The 22,507-nt window shown below is 34.0% G+C and overlaps 1 protein-coding gene across 6 annotated transcripts in view; it reads left to right on the top strand.

Moving 5' to 3' along the window:
- PAPOLA (poly(A) polymerase alpha) overlaps positions 1 to 21,824 on the top strand; it is a 65,933-nt gene extending 44,109 nt beyond the window's left edge. The window contains exons 16-22 of one of the 6 annotated variants that reach the window (XM_017528165.1): positions 2,542 to 2,663; positions 6,887 to 7,029; positions 10,646 to 10,743; positions 10,971 to 11,209; positions 15,375 to 15,437; positions 17,567 to 17,641; positions 19,663 to 21,824. In XM_017528165.1, coding sequence (XP_017383654.1) covers positions 2,542 to 2,663; positions 6,887 to 7,029; positions 10,646 to 10,743; positions 10,971 to 11,209; positions 15,375 to 15,437; positions 17,567 to 17,641; positions 19,663 to 19,758 — 836 coding nt within the window. In that variant the 3' untranslated portion in view covers positions 19,759 to 21,824. Of the gene's footprint in view, positions 1 to 2,541; positions 2,664 to 6,886; positions 7,030 to 10,642; positions 10,744 to 10,970; positions 11,210 to 15,374; positions 15,438 to 17,566; positions 17,642 to 19,662 lie in introns of all 6 variants that reach the window. The other 5 variants (XM_017528164.1, XM_017528166.1, XM_037738346.1 and 2 more) reach the window with 5 other exon arrangements.
- The last annotated feature ends 683 nt before the right edge of the window (positions 21,825 to 22,507 follow it).

Below are 22,507 nucleotides of genomic sequence, written 5' to 3'. Positions count from 1 at the left end.
GGTTTCACCATGTTGACCAGGATGGTCTCGATCTCTTGACCTCGTGATCCACCCGCCTCGGCCTCCCACAGTGCTGGGATTACAGGCTTGAGCCACCGCGCCTGGCCTACTCTACTTTTTAAATGTAAAATTGAAGTGAATTCTTGTTTCAAATAATTGCTAAGTAGGTTTTTCATCTTTAGGAATGTAGGAAAGACATGGTATAATTCTGCTTTGGGTAGAACTGTCCACATTGAAGGTTATATAGTGCCTCCAGTCACAGCACCCTTTAATTAATACAACAACAAAAATACCTGTACAGATTTTTGGAATGTCATGTGTAGGGTGATACTCTACCTGCTGAACACCACAGAAGTATTTTTTTCTGAAGTAAAAATTCTGATGTTAACATATTTATGAACTAACAAGTCATGGATACCTACCTGGATTAGAAATTTGTTTTGCACATTGCATTCAAGTTGAGCTGTTTGTCAAATATTACACTAATGAGCCAACAAGATTTTCAGGGATTAGGTATTTTTGGGAAGGAAATACTTAGTTGTCCTCTGTCTTGAAACATTTTAATCCAGTACTCTACGGCATTTTAAAAGAAAATAGGTTTCACATATTCAGCACACAAATGTTCACTCCTAACCCCTACCAGTTTCTTTTCAAGTTATTTTGGTTCAACCTAGAGACCTTGGAATCAGTCTTTGACTCCTGTTTTTCTCCTACTTGATGTTAATTCATTATAAAATCTTTTTGCCTCTCCTTTCAGAATACATTGAGGTTTCTGCTACTTAATACTATTCCCATGGCTTTCACCCTAAGTCCTAGCCACTATAGTGCTGTTTGATCTCAGTCATTGCCAGAATTTTCTGTTTTGCCCTTGCCCCCTTCAGCTGTTCTTACCTAGTATCTAAACGATATATATATATATATTTTCTTGAGACAGAGTCTCATTCTGTCACCTAGGCTGGAGTGCAGTGGTGTGATCTTGGCTCACTGCAACTGCCACCTCCCAGGCTCCAGTGATCTCCTGCTTCAGCCTCCCGAGTAACTGGGACTACAGGCACGTTCCGGCATGCTCAGATAATTTTTTGTGTTTTTAGTAGAGGCGAGGTTTCACTATGTTGGCCAGGCTGGTCTGGAGCTCCAGCCAGATCATGTCTTGCCTGCTTAAAACCTTTGAGTGTCTGGCTCGCTGAGAATAAAAGTCCAAGTCTTGACTGTGATTTCCAAGCCTCTGATTGATCTTGCTTTTTCATTATGTCTCTGACTTTACCTCCTATTATAAGTTCACATTCCTTTAGATCTATAAGTTTTGGAGCCAGAAAGGTAATAAAGTTAGTAAGTAATATATCCAGTGAGGCCTGGAGCAGCATTTGGTAATGACAGACAGTAACATTTCTGCAAGGAACCGTTGATACTTACATGGAGCAAAAGGTAAAGATCAAATAACCGCAGCCACAAATAGTTCGGAACAGGGTTTGTTACTAGATGAATTTTGTTGCCTATCTTAGAAAAACTTGCATGTTGGAAGTTTTTGGGATTTTAGAGTTGCACATAAGGGATTATGGATTTCTACTTTTCATCTTTTCCATTGGCATTTTTGTTGTTTCTCAAACGTTTCAGGCATTTTCTCCTGCTTAGGGCATTTTGTTCTTGAAGTTTGCTCTCCCTGGAATGTTATTTCACCGAGTACTCTCAGGTTACATCCTCATGTTCATTTAAATCTTCAGTCAAATGTCAACTCAGTTTCCAGGCTGAGCTTCCCATCCTACTCCCTGTGCAGTTTTTCTCAGTAGTACTTACCATCATTGGACATGGACTGTATTTTACAATTTATTTTTTTCTGTTTATTGAGCTGTTCCTACTGGAATGTAGATCCTCTGAAGCTACTTCAGTGTTTGTTCACCGCTTATCTCCAGTGTCTACAAGAATGTGAATCAAGTATAGGTGTTTCATAAATATTTTTATATGACTGATTTTCTTCCTTTTTGGGGCCCTCTGGATCTAAATAATTTGAATTTATTTAATTGTAGCATTTTCACCTGTGACCTCTGTTATTTAAATTATTACCATATTAGAAAGTATGTCATTAAAGTTTTATCTTGCAGATTCTTATAAAGGTACCTTTAGGTATAGTTTAATAAGTTTGACTTATTTTACAGCATGTGTTACATACTTGAATACATACTTGGGTAAAGTTTTAAACAATAGTACTGGTAGCATAAAAGGGTATGGGTTTAAAAAACCCTTTTCCCCCATTTTTGCCATTTCTTGAAGAGTTACTCTTTAGAGTTACTACTTCAAGAGGTATTTAAAGAGTTTCTATACTGGAAGAATTGATACGTTTTGTGCTTTAATTCAGCACATCCTGTGGTTAAAGGAGTTTGCTCAGGCAATGAATTATATCAGTTTAGGAATAGGTCTTGACCTGATTACAGATAAGCAGTATTGATGGAAAAAGGATCCCTACTTAGAATAGTTTCTCTGGAGTGAGTTTAATGCCTTTATTAAAATGTTTCTGTTTCTTGTAACAATTTCCTAATTGTATAGTTTATAGGCAAGCAATAAACAGCAAGATGTTTGAGGTGGATATGAAAATTGCTGCAATGCATGTAAAAAGAAAGCAACTCCATCAACTACTACCTAATCATGTGCTTCAGAAAAAGAAAAAGGTAAATTTAGAAAGTACTTACAAAAGCATTACTAACATAATGTTTTATGCATCTGGACTATCATTATTTCAGAATTTAGGCTCAGTTGATAAGTCATATTTGAAGTAGATGACAATATTTTAAAAATCTGTTACATGGAGCAGTTTCATTATGTGAAATCTGACTCTAATCAATTTCCTTGCACACAGTTGCTTCCGATTTTAGGATTAGTATCCTTACTTTGTATATACCCATATTCTCTTAAAGAACTTTTTATTTTAATTCATTTAAAAATCCCACGTCAGTATTTAATTTTCTTTCCTTTAAAAAGTAAACTAAAATTAGTAAGGAAATATGTGGGTCAAGTAAATTATGTGAGACTTTTAAAAAATGAAAATGTCCTTTTTGGTGAACGTAACAAATAAAACGTATATTATTTAAAAACTAAAAGTTGCTGAGTATAAAGGAGGTAATGAACAGAGGTCACTGAGTTAATATTTTGCATTACATTATTCTACTGTTAGGGCTTTCTTTTGAATAACTTAGGGCCAATTTTTCCTTATTTGGACTTTAGTGAGCATGTTGGAATTTTAGTGCACAGTTAAAAATTGCATTTTTTTCTTTAAGTGATTTCAAAAATAGATGGCTTATTCAAAAATAGGTGGCTTATTCCTATAATGGAATTATTCCTATAATAGAATACCTTATAGTCTGCAGCAGTCAAAATAAATTAACTATAGCTGCATATACTAGTCTGTTAAATAAAAGAAAACACGTGTGTATGTATCATTTGATGCTTCCATATAAAGTTTACAAGTGTAAAAACAATGTGTTTAGGAGAGTATATGAAATAGTGTATGTTACAGAATAACAACCACTGCATTCAGGATAATGACTGGTTGTCTGGGATTGGGGTTGGGAGGAAAGGAATGAAATTATTCACAAAAGTCTTTAATTTTATGATGTTTTATTTCTTAAAATGGTATGTCGTGATACAAAAGCATTGAAGTTAATTAAAGGCAAGGACTCTGGAGTGGACTGCCTTGTTCAAATTCAGGCTCCACTGTTTCCTACCTGTGAAATTTAAGCAAGAGATATGCTAAAAATCTTGTTCTTGATTTATCTCGTCTCTAAAATTGTGTCAGTATTTTTACCGATCTCATTAGGTTTTTTGTGAGGATTAAATGAGCCAATACATGTAAAGGGTGGTTTAGACTACCTCCTGGCACATAGTAAATGCTCATATTCGCTTCTGTTATCACCATCATTATTATTAACAACTTGGGGGTAGGTACAGAGATGGGGAGGGGTCTAAAATCAGTTTTTAAGGCTTAAATATTATTTAAAAAAATTTTATTCTTAACCTAATGGTTTATTAAAAATTTAGTTAACTGATAATTAAAAATTGACAAAAATGTACTATTGTCAAACAGTTATGTATATATATTTATTGTAAACTTTTCCATCAAGCAAAGTTTTATTTTAAAACTAAAGTATCTCAGCTAGAGATTAGCCTCAGGAAAACAAAACTAAAATATCAAATTAAAACACTTGCCTTCTAATTGTCCTTTAGTGTTGTATTATTAATGGGTTAAATCAATTGTACTTAAATGTAAATTTATCACATACAAAAAATATAAACATTTTGGAGCCGGGAATGGTGGCTCATGCTTATAATCTCAATGACTTGTGGGGATCCTATGAGGCAGGGAGTTTCAAGACCAGCCTGGGCAACAAAGCAAAACCCTGTCTCTAAAAAAATTTTTTTAATTAGCTGAGCATGGTGGCATGTACCTTATAGTCCTAGCTACTCCAGAGGTGAGGTGGTAGGATCACTTGTGCCCAGGAGTTCAAGTCTGCAGTGAACTGTGATTGTGCCATTGCACTCTAGTCTGGATGATAGACCGATACCCTGTCTCTTAAAAAATAATTTTTTAAAAAATGTACACAAATATTTTATGTTTTCAGAAGTAAAAGTAGATTCTGTTCTTTAGAACTTTGCTATTTCTTATTAATAAATAATCAAATAGCTACTTAATAAACAGCTATTTCTAACAGATAGACTTCTCAGAATCCTATATTTAGATTACCTTTTTAAATTCTTACTATTTCCATGACAATATTGGTATTTGGAACCATCTTTTGTACATTTTAAGTAAATTTGAATATAAGATGTTTTATTTTTATTGTTTCTCTAGCTAGTATTTCTTATAGTCTTCTAGAATAGAAAGAGAATGTCCAAAAATTTTATCAGATGAAGTAACTATAATTTCATAGCAAACTTACTTTTAACATTTTATTTATGCACAGACTGTTCGGTACATGTAACCACATACATATTTTTAAAAGGTTTTTGATTAAACTTGCTATTTTGTGACCTGCCTTTTTTTGTGTTAACATGTTGTGACCATCTATCCAAATTACATTTTTAGTGGCTGTTTAATATTTATTTATATAGCTACAGTATGATTAAATCTACCCTGTATCTGAGATCGTTTAAATTATTTCTAAGTTTGTGTTAGTAAAATAGCACTTTCTTGCTTAGTAAGTAACAAGTGTCTAGGATTCAGGATCCATGAATGTTTTGTTTGGACTTTTATTAATAGCTTCCTTTTATTAACTGCTATTTGCAAAGCACTGTACCACTTCTTTTTATATTTAATGTTCCAGCAGCTCATGAATATTGTCTCTCAATAGCAGAAACTGAGGGGTTTAAGAACCTTGCCCTGGGTCATGTAGTATGAGCTGTGAATTGGACCTAGGTCTGACTGCAAAGTTATGTGTGTGTGTGTTTCTGTAGTATGTTCTTTGTCTTATTTATCTTTTCTTAAAAATTATGATGGAATATTTACGACTATTTGGCTTTGAGGTCTCCTGCGACCAAGCTTGATCTAGATATAGAAGCAAACAAAGCAAAGTAGTTTACGGCTGTTTTGTGTTTAGACCAATCAGTTAAACTTTCACAGTTTATCCCCAGCAGTGGCTTGTTATCTCACAGGTGTTTGGTCACCTAGTGAGGCAGGTAACTGTAGAATGGAGTATAATTTACTTATTGAATAAATCTTCATATCTAGTGAAGAGTAAGATTGGTAGCATTGTTGAATAGAAGAGATACTCATTTATAGTATTAGGTCCTTTTATTTCACAACTGACTTCATAATCAAATGGCATTACTCTCCCTCTCCTTTCTACCAAATCTCATCTTCCCCATTTGATCAGTTTTCATTCATGTACATAAGTGGTATGTCTAGTACTAAATCAAAGATAAGAATATTTTTTTATTTGGGGAATCAGAAAGCAGAGCATGCAGGTACATATATAAGGAATGTATTTTTTTCAACAGTCTAGATTATTTTCATTAAATTGTTTCTGTAGGTAAGTGTACACAGGCCAAATAATCTGGGGGAAAAAAATGAAGCTGAAGGGGGGATCATTGTAATATTATAGTAGCACCAAATAGCAAAAAATAAAACTTTGTTACCAGAAAGCAACTTTAATTTCATGAAACTATCCATAGTTTTTTGGTTTTTCTGCATTATTTGTTTTGTAGTGCTTTGATTTTTTTAAGGAGGATCAACGTTAGGATTTATATATGTATATTATGTTTAATTTTCAGAAAATTTTTTCTCCTTTTGTTTTTACAGGATAGTTTACACTATTATTAAGCATGCCATTTAAAAAATTCTAAATTGCAATTAGAGCACTGAAGTATCTTGCTTTTGAGAAAGGCTCTTTTATTGGCAAACTGTAATGAGTGGCAATAAGTTACACTTTTTGAAATTAAAAAAATTATATTTATTGTAGGATAATTAGAAATCTATGTGTAAACAAAATCACTTCCAGTCTCACTTGTCAGTCATTGTAGTCCCATGTTTATTGTTGAGACATTTTTTCTTGCGTGTGTGTATATATTTATAGTCCTCTGATTCGAGATTCTTGTGTTTTCATATTATAGTGTTTTTAATTTGTGTTGTATCTTACAGTCAGTATGTACATTTAATATAGCATTCCTTTCTCCTTATTTTCTCCCACATAAGAACTATATTTAATGTTGAAGCCTTCTTAGAAGAAAGTACTTGACTCTCAGATTGTCTTTTAGAATCAGCATGGAACATCTAATTTTTGTAGATTTAGTGAATTGTGCTTTTCGGTAAAAAAAATATATGTTAATTAAAAGATTTCCATGTTTCAACATCTGGATGAAATAAAGATATATTTGATAATATATCCTTCATGGTTTGCAGCATTCAACAGAAGGTGTCAAATTGACAGCTCTCAATGACAGCAGCCTCGACTTGTCTATGGACAGTGATAACAGCATGTCTGTGCCTTCACCTACTAGTGCTACGAAGACCAGTCCATTGAACAGTTCTGGCAGCTCTCAGGGGTAAGGAAAAAGGGGGAAACAGAAGTGGAGTGGCTGTTTGCTAAATCAATCAGTTATATTCTCTTTTGCTATTAAAGTCGTCTATTTAGAATGTTATTTTCATTCCCTCTACTAATATATTTTTAATAGCAATTTAATTCCTAGATTTGGGGATAGTACTTTTTAGTTTTGTCTTGCCAACATTTTATTTTTGAGACTGATAATGTCTTCATACTATGATGTGAATGAGTGTTAGCACTGTAACACCTCCAAATTTATGTATTTAGACACCTACTGCTACAGTGCACTGTATGGTGTGCTAATGAGAACAGACAGAAGGAACAAACCTGTCTTTCTGTCCTAGAGCTGCTTGTAGCTTTGTAACAGAGGAATTTATTTATGATATTAGGGAAACCTGTTTTTGAAGAGCTAAATATCTGTCTAACATTTATAGCAGTTAAAATTTTTTAAATTCATTATTTTTAGAGATGGAGTTTTGCTGTGTTGTTTAGGTTGGACCCAAGTTCCTGGACTCAAGTGATTCTCCTACTTCAGCCTCCTGAGTAGCTGAGACTACAGGCGTGTGCCACTGCTCTGGGTATAAAGCAGTTAAAAATTTTCAGCCAGGTGCAGTGACTCAACGCCTATAATCCCAACACTTTGGGAGGCTGAAGTGGTAGGATCACTTGAGGCCAGGAGTTCAAGGCCAGCCTAGACGGCAACATAGTGAGACCCCCATCTCTAGAAAAAAGTAAAAAATTAGTCAGGTGTGGTGTTGTGTACGTGTAGTCCTAGCTACTCAGGAGGCTGAGGTGGGAGGATTGCTTGAACCCGCGAGGTTGAGACTACAGTGAGCTGTGATCCCACTGCTGCACCCCAGCCTAGGCAACCAGAATGAGACCCTGTCTGAAAAAAGTTTTTTTATTTTTACTATGAAAGAAATACAGTGTTTATGGCAGTAAAAATCAGAACAGAATGAAACCATATTTATATTTAACTTGCATAAATTTACCTTCTAGAATTCCTTAAAAATGAACATGCTACCATATTTTAAAAGAGAGCTATTTACATTAGACTTCTGGCGTGTTGGTAGTGTTTTAAACTGATGATCATATTGATCTCTTTGTTACTCAATTTCATACCTAAAAGTTGAGTGCTATTTAAAATATATTAATGTTACAGCTTTTTTTTTTTTTTTTTTAAAACTGAGTCTTGCTCTGTTGCCCACGCTGGAGTGCAGAGGCACAATCTCGGCTCACTGCAACCTCTGTCTCCCAGGTTCAAGTGATTCTCCTGCCTCAGCCTCCCAAGTAGCTGGGACTACAGGTGCATACCACAATGCCTGGCTAATTACTGTATTTTTGTGGCGATGGGGTTTCTTTATGTTGGCCAGGCTGGTCTTGAACTCCTGACCTCAGGTGGTCCACCCGTCTCTGCCTCCCAAAGTGCTGGGATTACAGGCTTGAGCCACTACGCCTGGCCTATATTACAATTTTTAAAAAGGAGTTTTAAAAATCAGTTTGTCAGTTAAAATATGACCAATGGCAGAAATGCAGGTTGGGGGTGATTCTCTGGATGAATGTGAAATAGAAAATGCTGAAGTGTCATGGATGTGTTCAGTTTTCTTCCTTTTGGACTTCTTGTGCATGATATGTTTTTAGGCTAATCATGCATAATCCAAATACTTGAGGCCTGAATATGTCCTGTAAGTGTTACCATTTTAAAATATTTTTTTTAAGTGAAGAAGCTAACATTTTAAGAACTTTGGAATTTGTAAAACCCTTTGTGTACTTTGAGTTTGTGCAGGAATATAATGTGTACAACTGTACTAATAATTTCACAAATTTAGTTTTGAAATTTAGTTTCTTGAAGTAATACTAAATAATTTGTGTAGATAAAACTTCTGGGTTTTTAGAATACAGCTGTATATTTGCTCAAAAAGTATTGAGTGTTTATTGTGTACTAGGCACTTTGGTAGCCTTTTCAGGTTTTCTCCTGCATCTCTGGTGGTTCTCTGGCCAACTATCCTTTTCTTTTTGATTATTTAGTACTTGTGCCCTTGAGGACTCTATCATTATACTTTTTTCTGTTTATCCCATCTTGATATTGTCCTTGAGTAACACCTGCTCTATTGACTACATTTATATTCATGATATCAGTGATATTCATAGCCTTAATGAGTTGACTCCTGTTTGGTTTCCATGTGGATGTCACAGAGGTACCAAAAATACAAGTGTCCTTCAGGTGTTGCCTACCTCCTCATGGCGGCATCATTCATCACTTTCAGGGTGTGGGCTCTGAAAGAGAAAGAGGCAGAGAAGGAAACCAGAAGACTCTCTGGTTTTGTTTTTATTTTAGGAGATAATAAAAACTTGAGTTTATATAAATGCTAATGTGTAGGATTTAGTTGAGACAGAAAAGTTGGATGGGAGAGTAAAGGAGTGATGATTTGAGTTTCTTGAGATGACAGGAGCTAGTGAGATTTAGAACATAGATTGGGCTTTGTTATATAATAAGAAAAAAATTTCATTATATGGGAAAGAATAGGGGTTAATTATAGAAATGTGTGTCTTTAATATTTATACTTAGAATCTGGGCTAATACTTGGCTAATGGCTTTTGGTTGTTTGTGAAGTAGGAAACAAGGTCATCTGAGATTGGCATGAGAAAGAGAAAATGGGAGAGAAACTTTGGGGAAGTAAAGAGGGCTTAAAATAAGTTATTTTTAAAGTAAAATATTGAAGTATCCCCTTGTCACTTAAAGGTCTTTGTTCAACTGGGTCACTGGAGAGGCTTTTAGGGTTTTATAAAACCCTTATACTTTGTATACAGAAGTTTATTAATGTTTTCTGTTTCTGAGAACATTTTCTCATTCATAACTTTAAAAAAAAAATGAGCTTTTTTTTTTCCTTGTAGAGATGAGGTCTCACTGTGTTGCCCAAGCTAGTTTCAAACTTGACCTCAAGCAATCCTCCCGTCTTGGTCTCCCAGAGTACTGGGATCATAGGCATGAGCCACCATGTCTGGCCTCTTATTAATAACTTTTTAAAGGACTTTTGTTCAAAAAAATCCTTCAGTTAAGTCTCTTAGCCCAAATCAGTTAAGAACAGATCTTTTAGAACCACTCTGGCTAAGATATAGTAGCCAGTAGCCATATGTGACAATTTAAGTTTAATTAAAATTAAATAGTTCTCACTAGTCTTCATATTTTAAGTGCAGAGGAGCTTTGTTTTAATAGTGGCTCCCATATCCAGTAGCACAGATATAGAACATTCTGTCATCCCAGGAAGTAACATTAGACAGTGCTACTTTAGAAAGTTTGTATACTTTTTACTGTTGTTGTATTTTATCCAATAAAGTCAATTACTAAAGTATGTATAGGAAGTAAAACCAAACAATCATTTACTTTAGAAAATAACTTTGTACACATTATAGATTATTGCATTTTACTTTTATTTATTTTCTTAAATTCTTTTTTCTTTTTTTTTTTTNATTCAACAGAAGGTGTCAAATTGACAGCTCTCAATGACAGCAGCCTTGACTTGTCTATGGACAGTGATAACAGCATGTCTGTGCCTTCACCTACTCGGTGCTACGAAGACCAGTTTTTTGTTTTTTTTTTTTCTTTTTTTTGGCAGAAACAGTCCTGCTCCAGCTGTAACAGCAGCATCTGTGACCAACATACAGGCTACTGAAGTTTCTGTGCCACAAGTAAATTCCAGTGAAAGCTCAGGGGGTAAGGAGATTGGGTTTTTCGGGTTTGAGAATTCTTACATTAGATTTGGTTTAGCCTTCATTTTGAAAAGTGGGTTTGTTAAGTACTTAAAATTTAGTTTTTTAAATGCCAGTTTATTATTTGCATGTAAAGTTATTCATGAAATCAAATTCAGAGAAATAAAAACTTACAACTTGATACTGATATTGTTATTTTAATTTGTATGTGCTCATATGTTTGCTGCTTAGGTACATCGAGTGAAAGCATTCCTCAAACTGCCACACAACCAGCCATTTCTCCACCACCAAAGCCTACGGTCTCCAGAGTTGTTTCTTCAACACGTCTGGTAAACCCACCACCTAGATCTTCAGGAAATGCAGCAACTTCAGGAAATGCAGCAACAAAAATACCTACTCCTATAGTAGGAGTCAAGAGGACATCCTCACCTCATAAAGAAGAGAGTCCCAAGAAAACCAAAACAGAAGAGGTATATATATAAAAAACATACTAGTTAGACATGGCAACACCAAGTTGCCTATTTTTAAATCCAATGGAAGAAAACTTTATGAACCAAAATAGAGAAGGATCAAGGAACAAAGCTTTTAGAAAACTTCAGGTGTGTCTATAGTGATTTAGTGCCATGGTTTTTCACCTTTCCTATTCTTCTCAGTAACTACCTCTACCATAAAGCTATGCCTGTCATTTAAACTTCTTTAGTATGTGTAGTTAGCAGGTATAGTCTGCAACAGAATTTAACATGGAATTCTTAACTTATTATTCTCTAATGACTATCTTTTATTTGTACTGATATTTTGATGGCCCCGTTAGACAGTTTTTTGCTTCTGTGATCCAAATGGAATTTTGAAATTTCTGTACTGTACTTGGTATTATGGGACCATTGAATACTAGAGTTTCTGATGGAATTCTTAGTGAATGATAAACAAGTGCACACAGCCAGATTCTCTAACCCTTCAGGAAATTTTCTAGCAACATTTGCATTTTTTTAAGAGGTGGGGGTTGTCTCACTCTGTTGCCTAGACTGGAGTACAGTGGTGCAATACATAGCTCACTTCAGCACTGAACTCTTGGGCATAGGCGATCCTTCTGCCTCCAAGTAGTTAGACCCACAGGTGCATGTCACCATGCCCATTAATAGCTGTTTACTTTTTTGTTTGTTTTGAGACAGGATCTGGCTCTGTTGCCCAGGTTGTAGTGCAGTGGAGCAATTGCCTGACTTCGGCCTCTGCCTCCCAGGCTCAAGCAATTCCTTTCACTTTAGCCTCCCAAGTAGCTGGGACTATAGTCGTGCACCACCATGCCTGGCTAATTAAAAAAATAATTTTTTTTGGTAGCGACAGAGTCTTGCTATGTTATCCAGGCTTCTTTCCAGCTCTTGGGCTTAAGCATTCCTCCCGTCTGGGTCTCCCAAAGTGTTGAGATTATAGGTGTGAACCACTATGCTTTGCGAACTTGTATTAACTTTTTATACTAGCTGGTTTACAATTGTTACAATCTTAGTTTTGGGAAAACCATGAAAACTATACATTGATTTGGTATGAGTCTTAAAATAGAAGTAGTCTTATTGCACAATTTTATTTCTCTCTCAAGACACTTTCATGTTGTTTTCCAGTCAATGAGGCATTCATTATTGCCCCAGAGATGACAGCCTAAAAGCACCAATTTCTTTGTGATTTTTTTTTTAGCTGAGAATTTATTTAGGAATTTACTTATTACAACAAAATTTCTTTAGAGTGGGAAAAAAAACTCCTCTAGGTTTCTCATGGATTCTATTATGTTTTGATTAAGAATAGTGAAAAATTATTTTTTTCTAGTTTAGTATTATTTAGCTTATTCTCTGAAGACTTGTTTTAGTGTTTTTTTGGTTATTGTTTTTGGAAATAGCTGCTACTAACTAAAAGTAATCTGATGAATTTTGTCATTCTTAGCATGGTAAATGAGAGTGAAAAATGGATGTAGTATAGTATTTTAAATTCTCCCTAGATTACTTACCTTACTTACAATACCTAGTACAATGTAAATGCTGTTTAAATTATTATGATGTATTTTTTTAATTTGTGTCATTTTTATTCTTGTATTATTTTTTATTTTTCTGAGTATTTTTGATCCATGGTTGGTTGAATTTGCAGATGCAGAATCCACAGATATGGAGGGTCCACTGTAAATCATCATAACTTAGAAGATGTGTTCTGAAAATTCACCTGTGTCTGTGTAATTATCTCTTAAGGCAGTTGTTTTCATTGTTAGTTATACCTCAAAATTAGTTTTTTGGGGTTTTTTGGTTGTTTTTCAATAAAGGTTTTAGGGCTTTCTCCACACAAATTGAATCAGAGATCTTCTAGAAGTTAGACCTGGGGATCTTATTAAGAGCCCTGTTCCCACATGATAGTGTTGTACAGCAGCTTAATTAAGCATGTACCCAATTTTTGTGTAACTTACACATTCAGAGTACTGATACTGGTCTGAACTTGTCACAGCATTTCAAAATTCAAATTTCTTTTGACATTAGTAAAGTGTATTTAAGTGTAACTCTATGCAGCTATGCACTTAACATTTTTTTTTTTTTATGTTAAAAATGATACCCTGAGAGCTCTAAGTGAGTTTATACCAGTGCAGTGTTTTGCAGTTTTGTTTGCACTTATCTTGATAGAATATCACTTGTGTTTCTTGTTTGGTTTAGAAAAGCAATAAGAATATAGAATTTTTAAACTTTAATGTGGAGAATTAAAAATCCATATAAAAGAGTCATTTAATATACTCGAGTACCCACCACACAGCTTCAGTTATAATGAACTCTCAGCCAATCTTTGTAATCTTCTTTCAGCCTTTTTCATTTTCTCTTGTCATTGAATTACTTAAAAGTAAAATCCAGACATGTTTCATTAGAATCTTAAAAATCATGTCTAAGAATGAAAGTATTAACAGTCAAATTAGCCTACCTAAAAAAATTAACAATTTATTAATATCATCAAATATCTAGTCAGTGCTCAAATGTCCCTGATTGTTTCACTCATTGTTTTTTTTTAATAGGCTGTTCAAATCGGGAAGTAGAAAGAGATCCCTGAGATTGTTTGCCGCCTCTGAGTGTCCTTTAAAATATAGATTCCCTCACCCACTTTCTCCTGTAATTTTTTTTTTTTTTGTATATATTTTCTCAGTCTGGATTTTGCTTGTGGCATTTCTGTGGAGTTGATTAACAGAAGGATAGCATTTTAAGAAGATAAGGGACCTTGGGTTATTTCATGGGCTAGTCTCATTTCCTAGCAGAAGAACTTGCTGTTTAGTGGCTTTTCCAGTTACAGATCTAGTTACAGTAGGAGGCAGGATTAGAACCCAGGGCTAAGTCTCATGGTGTTGAAATCAAGTTTGCTGTAGTAGAAATATCCTGATTTTGAAGCCCTTCTTAATTGGGTATTTTATTCTCTGCTAATGAGTACACGGTATTAGAAATTGTAGCAAACCAGAAAGAAATACTGGCCCCACTCAGTAATGTACTGTAGATAGAGTTTTAGATACTCTGAGATAGTTTCCTTCTGCTTAGTGGTCATGAGATCCTAAGGTTTTTCAAATAAATATAAATGGTAATGTAAAATAAAAATAGAAAATATTTGCTGTATTTCCTGGACTATATAGCTAAATTAAGCTCTTTCTCTCTCCATATATATATTTTAAACTTTTCGTATGGAAAATTTCAAACATAAGTATAATGAGCTGTCATGTTTGCATCACCTAGCTTCAATAGTTAACAACTCATAGCCAGCCGTGTTTTATCTGCATACCCACATCACTTCCTTCCCCATTGCTTTGAAGCAAATCCCAGGCATAACAACCAAAAATATTTCTTTGTATATCTAAAAATAAGGACTTATATAAAATATAAGTGTAGTATATTTATCACACAAATATTAATAATCCATAGTTTTACAGATCAGTCAGTATTCAGATTTGGCCAGTTGTGACACACTACAATTTTTAAAGTTTGCATATTTGCAGGGTCCAAATAAAGTCCTTATTGAAATTGGTTGATACTGTATTAAAGTCACATTTAAAATTAATTGTTAGTTCTGTTGAGAAAATAGTGTTAAAATAGTTCTTAAGACCCAAATAGTTCTTAAGGCATTTCTCGAGCCTGTATTCTGCAGGATGTTAGTAGGTTGTACCAAGAACAAGGATTCTCTGCTTAACTAAGCTTGGAAAAATTAAGGTGGTGTCCTTTCTTTATAGAATTTATTAGAATCTTTTATGTGCCACTCTATTTTAGTCTCCCAGAATGGGGGTGATACTCTGCCAAAGTTCCTAAAGTTGTTTGATCAGGAACTCTTTTTTTTTTTTTTTTTTCTTTTCCTTTCAAAATATATTTCTATGAACTCATAGTAGTTTTGGAAATGCACTTTAGGTGGTGATCTGCAGTGACAGCTTTCCTAATGCTCTTTTAATTTAATTAGCTACTGAAGCCAAATTTAATCTTATAAAAACATTTTAAAAGAGAAACTAGTTATCTGTTTTAAGGCTAAAGTTGATCTTACAAGTTTAATTATTTTATAGTTTTAAAAAAGTTTATAAAGTAAAGCATTGATTGGCAAATAATCTAAATTTTTCATTTTAGAGAATAAAGCTTTTTTTTTTAAAAACAGGATGAAACAAGTGAAGATGCTAACTGTCTTGCTTTGAGTGGACATGATAAAACAGAAGCAAAGGTATACTAATTTAGCCTTTAGAATACATACACAATTAAGAGTACAGAGATGTGATAGAAATGTCTCTAGAATATTGTATTTTGTGCTATAGGGTTTGGATTTTTTCTGTATTATTTATGGAGAAGTGTGTGTTTGTTTTTACTGTTAATCATGTAATGCTGAACGCTAAAGGGAATATAGTGATGAGTGAAACACATTCTGTGCCTTTAAAGGTGCAGAATTAAGTAGGAAAGATAAGTCACGAATGTAATTAATTACATTATCAAAGAAAAAGTAATTGAGGGCTGGGGGTCAAGGGGCAAGAAAAGTAAGATGTTATTTCTGACTACAGAAATAGTAATCATCTTCATTGAAGATAGTAAACAGAAATAGTAAACATCTTCATTGAAGAAAGAAGTAGCATCTGAAGTGGTCTTTGAAGGATGCATAGGATTTTTGACAGTACAGGATGAGATCATGATCTCTGTTGAGTTGAGAATATGGTGTGATTACAGAAGCAGTTTTTGGCATAAGGTTTTGGTTAGAACCTGGGGGTGCATGGAACTTGCATGAGGTTTAGATGGGGTAGAAGAAATTTTTTTCCCCCAAAATGTAAAAGACCCATTTTTTTCCCAGAAATTGAAATATATTGAAGGCTTTTAACTTTCTTCCCCTTTGTTGTGGGAAAATCGGAAATTTGTCTCCTTCTCCAGAATTATCCATATTTCTATGATGGATATTTTAACAACTATTCTCTTAGGTTTTGTGTGTGCCCTCATAATGCCCTTGCTTTCTAATTTTATTCACTTTATAAACCAAGAAAAAAATGTTTATGTCATTCATTATGTAATCTACAAAATTATTAATGGCTTCATAGAATGCCATCTTAAGGCTATTATCATTTTTATCCACCCAATTTCCTGTCCATAGCAGTTATTTCTGCTTAAAAAGAAAGTTGTGCTTTCCTACTGTAATATTGGCTGCAGCTAAATACCATATCTACCATCCGTTCATGTCTATTTACTTAGCATAAATTAATGAAAGAATAATTATTGAGGAAAATAGCTTGCTTAATCTTAAAATTTGGTATACGTCACCAAGTTGTCCTCCAGAAAGGCTGCATGTCTTCCATTCCTACTTCCTACACATTATTTACCTTTTTAAACTTCATAGGAGAAAACAGTATTTCATTGTTTTATTTTTGTATATATTGTTTCATGGAAATTGAAGTTTTTATGATTTTATTTTCTTTATTGAGAGTCTTGCTCTGTCGCCCAGGCTAGAGTGCAGTGGCACTGTCTCGGCTCACTGCAACCTCCATCTCCCAGGTTCAAGTGATTCTTCTGCCTCGGCCTCCTGAGTAGCTGGGATTACAGGTGCCTGCCACCACATCCGGCTAATTTTTGTATTTTTAGTAGAGACGGGGTTTCACTATGTTGGCCAGGCTAGTCTTGAACTCCTGACCTTGTGATCCTCCCACCTTGACTTCCCAAAGTGCTGGGTGTACAGGTGTGTGAGCCACCATAGCTTGCTCATATTTTTATTTTCCTATGTTTGTGTATATATTGTTTTCTTTTGTGTACTGCTTTTAAAAAGTTTAGAGTGATGGTATGACATGCTTTACCCTGTATTTTCTGATGAGCAGAGTCAGTGCACTGATTATTGGGGAGGAGTGAAGAAGCCATAAGGAGGGAGAAATCTTTTAGAGGCCTATTTCTTGCTTCTAATTAAAGGTGTGGGGTAATTTTATTTAGTAGTATTGAATAAATTTTTTTTTTCTTTTCCCACAAAGCTAAGAGCTTTCCTTGGGTTTATGCTCTGTTATTGTCTGAGCAACATTTCATGATGTGCCTATGTGTGTTTTTAATTTTTGTTTGCTTAAAATGTCCATTGGAGCTGGTTGGAAAGTCATGAGCTATTTTGACCCATGCCTTATAAGATTTAAGTAGGCAAATAGAAATTTGTTAATATCTGAATTGGTGAAATAACCTACAATGAGGCTTACTAGATGTTTTGTAATGTAGTCACATCTTTCTCTTGATCCCTCCTGTCTTCCAGTTTGTCTTCTTTATTAGCCACCAAACCCAGTTATGTTCTTTTATTCTTTTTTAAGTCTCTTTTCCCCCTCCCCCATCCTCTTTGTCTCACAGGAACAACTTGATACAGAGACAAGTACAACTCAATCAGAAACTATTCAGACAGCGGCTTCTGTGTTGGCCTCTCAGGTACTAAGTGCAAAAAGCAAGGAGAATTTTGTAAATGTCCTTAAGATTAGTGTGGTATATTGAATTAAAGTGAGAGTTCATAGAACGCTATTAAAATTAATCTTTGTGAAAGTAATTACTAGCCTATAAATTTATTTATTGTAGTTTTAAGGCAGGGCCCTGGATTTGATGGAACCGTTCTTTGGGACTATTTCAGTGTTAACTCATCCCCTTACATTAAAATATTATTTGATACTGCAAATCATTTAAATTCTCACTAGTCATTTATACAGGGTTTATATATAGGTTTTATTTGTAGGTCAAAAAGTGAAGTTTAAACTAGGAAAGAACTAAAAACCATTCTTCATGGATTTCCTTTGCAAGGTTAATATATTTTTATTTTAAAAATGTATTTCTGCCTTAGTTTTCACTACTGATTTCAGTTAGTTTTTAATATAGCTCATAGCTCTTCAGAGTTACTTTTTCATTTGTCCTAGCAATCTGCTTGTGACAGTCCCTCACATACAGAATACAGTAGGCATCTGGAATCTTTTTTCATTGATTTGTTTGTGAACCTTCATTTTGTTAAATAATTTTCTTCTTGCATCCTTTCACATGAGTGAACCCTAATGTCTAGCTCAAACGCTGACACAAAGTAGATATATTCTTTAAAGGAGTATAAAACTGGCTAATCTCTACAAAGTAACTGAGATAGCAACTGCTGCTGTACTGATACTGTGATAATATTTTGCTGCTTTCCAGCTCAGAGTTATTTTAATGTGATCGTTTAAAAATGTGCTTTTGCTGGATGCTAACTTTTAGAGTCTCTAAAGATACATAAAAATTATGTTTAGTTTCTGGAATATCTTTTCCTATATAATCTAATAAAACTTGGGAGTAACTAACATCAGGAAGTATGCTTAATATTGATACGTGGACAAACTTGTTTATCAGATGTAAACTGTCCTGTGATTGTGATTGCATGTTTTTTTGGTTTGCCACATACTCTCTAGGGATCTGTTTTCATAGTTTTGTCTTACTGAATTTATCCCTATAGTAATTAGTATCCACGAGTATTTGCCTTTTAGATATTTTTATGAGTGACTAGAATTTTCTTTCTAATGAAAGGATTCATAAAGCCATAGAAAAATCACCCAGTTATAAAAAGAATGATTATGTTGATTTTGAAAAATACACTCCTATGTTTAGTAATGTTAGGGACATACTTATTTCTGGGGAGGTGATAATATTGTGGCTATACGAGTTCTTACTGTTTTGAGATAAATCTGGAAATATCTGTAGATGAAATGATAGGATCTCTAGGATTTGCTTTCGAATAACACCAGGCAAATTGCAGGTGGGGAGACAGTGGCTTTGATTTGATAATTGATGAAGCTGTGTAATGAATACATGGGGATCTGTTATGCAGTGCTCTCTACTTTTGTCTATGTTTGGAATTTTCCATAATGAAACATTAAAAGATTTAGCTCTGTATTTTTTAGTGTTAAAGAAGGCTTGTGATTTAATCTAATTAATTGATAATGATCTACCTAAAATTTAGGATAATGAAATTTATTGCTCAGCTGTATAGACTTAATTGTATAATTTACAGTGTCAGAAAATAATAAATTTACTGCTGCTTCTGTGTATAAAGTGAACTTGATGTATTCTCCCACTTGGGGGTGCTCCAATACTAGTTAATATTACAGCTATTAGTGTGATAAGTGAATACAGTTTAGCAGTAACTTAATCATTATGATAAGTGATTCTTAGAGAAACAACTTTAAAAACTATTTGAAATTACTTGAGTTTTTAAAATATTGTTAAAATATACCTATTTGAAAATATCTATAACTGTTGAACAAATAATGTGAAAGTAAGTCATATTTACATTCTATTTTGACAACAGTATAGGTTTTTTTAATTTGTAATACTTTTCTTCTTATGATAAGGTTTCTTAGGAAGTAAAGCAATAGAAAATACATCTCATTGTTAAATTGTGGTGCTTTGAACAATGTTGTGTTCTTTGCTTTCGTTCTCAGAAAACATCCAGTACAGACCTTTCTGATATCCCTGCTCTCCCTGCAAATCCTATTCCTGTTATCAAGAATTCAATAAAACTGAGATTGAATCGGTAAAAACAACCTCAGGGGTCCATAAACAATATCTGCCAACTCAACCTGTTGTCTTCAAATGCTAAAAAAAGGAGAATGGAGGGTACAAGACTAGACATGACTGAAATGGATTTGGGTTTTTTTGGTGACCTCCCTTACTGGGCTAATCAGCACTTGATCGGAAGTCCAGGTTAGTATGTGAAGCCAGGAGTACTATTATTATTGTGTTAGCAACAGTTGCATTAACTATTTCAAAAATTACTGCCTTTAAAAAAACCTCAAGCTATATTTGTATCCATAATTGACATCTGGATTGGGTTTATGTTTGATGCATTGTTTGGAAAATTTGCAATACAAACGGGCATAAAAATTACTTATTCTGATGATGCACTTTTATGTATTTTTTATTAGAAAGTAGAAATAATTTTAGATTTTCAGCTTGATGGATTTTCAGTTTTTCCTGAGGAATTTTCTTTACCATTAGTCTTCAAATTGGATACCATTGTGCAGTGGTGTACTGTTATACTTCAGAGAAAGGATAAGAGTACATCTAGTTCAGTTCCTGTGAGGTAGCTGTAACCCTTAAAAATGAAACGTCAACTCTAGGGTACATTTGACACTGAAAGAATAATTAGGAAATAACTTGGTTTTGATGGGGTCATGATTAAGAAATGATATATTGGTTTTATTTATGGAATTGTTTTATAGTGCATACAAATCATCGACCAGCCAGCAAATATTTTTCTTTGAGCTTATGAAAGCTCTGTATTGTTTTGCCTTCAATCTGTTGTCTTTGAAACAAACAAAAAAGCTTCTTGCTCTTTTCCCTCCCCACTTTTCTTCCTTTTTCTTTTTGCTTGTATGCACAAGGTAGGACTCACTTCATAAGAAACAAAATGCCAGTATTTTCTTAAGCCATGATATGAAACCAATGACCCTGTGGCCACATGGCACAGAACACTAAATTTTGGTCCCATGGCTGAAATTTGAGGGTGACTAAAAGTAATGCCTGTGAAACATGATATCTATCTGAGATGGCCATTTGATCTCTAAATAAGAGGAATTTGGTACACTCCACAGAACTCTTATCTATAGTAAAATTGATTTTCAGTTTTAAATGTGGGCAAAAAGGCAATTTCTCCAAGATTTTAAAACGAATTCTTATTTTTAAATTGTTTACCAAAATTTGTCAGTACATTTTACATGTAGAAACATTTTAAAAATCATTTCTAGCAAGCACTTGACATCTAGTCAGCTCTCTACTCCTTTATTTTGTTTTATTAAAAGATTAAGAGCTCCTTTCTTTGAATAAAATAATTTCTCATAATTAAGCAGCAGAACATCTATCTTTACAAAGTATGAGGGATGCCAGATGTTGATAAACTTAGTTACTCTTTCTTAATCTGGACAAAGTAACCTTAACAGATTTTTCTGATGAGCATGTTTTATGAATCCTCCATTGTGCTCCATTCTATCACATGTGCATTTTTCATGTTAAACTGCAATTACTTAAACTCTTCCCCTATCCTTCTAAATTAATTTTCCGAAGTTGGAGTGTAGTCTTTTCCCCCTTAGGCTATGCATTAATCGAAGCTTTCTTTTCACCATGACTTTATAATGTCTAGTATACAATATTTCTACTTCCCACATCTTTGCTTTACACAGTCACCTTGCCCTTCCTCCACCACCTAAGGAAAAAGATGGTCATACTAACAGGTGAAGTGTACAAGGTGTCTGTGTGTTTTGTGTAGCTTCAGAGTTAGATTGAAATTACCAGGCACAGATTTAGTCTTGTCATTTTGTTTACACATTGGAGAAAACAATTCAGTTTATTAAACGTTTCATGTAACTGCACCCAAGTTTTGCCAAGCTGGAAACTTGGACCTTTTCTGTGTAGTGACTTTTTAATTATAGTTTTCATAACCTGGAGATCAGACTGTTGCTTTCGCATGATGTATGTAGTGTCTCATGACTGGAGTTTGCTTTGTTTTATAGTATCTGTACTCCTTGTATTTTTCAAGAGCTATTTTGTAAACAGATGATGTATTTCTCCATTGAAAACACAATAAAAAAAAAACAGCACAATCTCACAGTTGGCTGATTTCTTTTGACTACTACTTTTGTTTTTTCCAGTAATTTGATTGGTTTTGTCACAAGTTTATAGTATGGTTCAGAGTGAGAATTTGCAAAAGAATTTGGTTACATTAGAAAAGATTTGTTTCTAGTTAACTATCGGCAGCAGCCTAGTATTTATATCTCAGATAATAATTAGGTGTTTGTTTTTCATGTAATTGATCTTTAGAGAGGAAAACATTAATACAGTTACTATTAATTTACAATTCACTTTTAGCTGTTCCGTCTTCTAAAGTATTCTGTGTCTGTAGACACTATACGTTATCTATATATTTACTCTATGCCTGTAGACAGTGTACTGTCCTTTTCAAAAGATTTATCACTTTAATGTCAGCAGATGGCACTGTTAAACAACAGTGAATTTAGAATTACAGACCACAACCAGCCAGGATTCTGCGTTTCTTATTTTACTAAATGCAAATCAGATATTGCTTTTCTTAACCTCCCAGATGCTCAGCATTGAATACTTAACTCATGGTTTAGGAGTCAGCTGCTCTCTGTATTTGTGATGGTCAGCTCTTCTATGGTTATCTTGTGTTTTGAGTCGAGGGATGGACCTCTTTATTTCAAAACCATTATTCTGAAGGACATGTAATTGTTCATATATCATTCCTAAAATTCTATTTAAAAATCGAGTACC

This window comes from Cebus imitator, unplaced genomic scaffold, assembly GCF_001604975.1.
Source record: "Cebus imitator isolate Cc_AM_T3 unplaced genomic scaffold, Cebus_imitator-1.0 Scaffold52, whole genome shotgun sequence".
NCBI classification, from domain to species: Eukaryota; Metazoa; Chordata; class Mammalia; order Primates; family Cebidae; genus Cebus; species Cebus imitator.
Note: the sequence above shows the minus strand (reverse complement) of the source record. Positions and strands in the feature narration are given on the sequence as shown.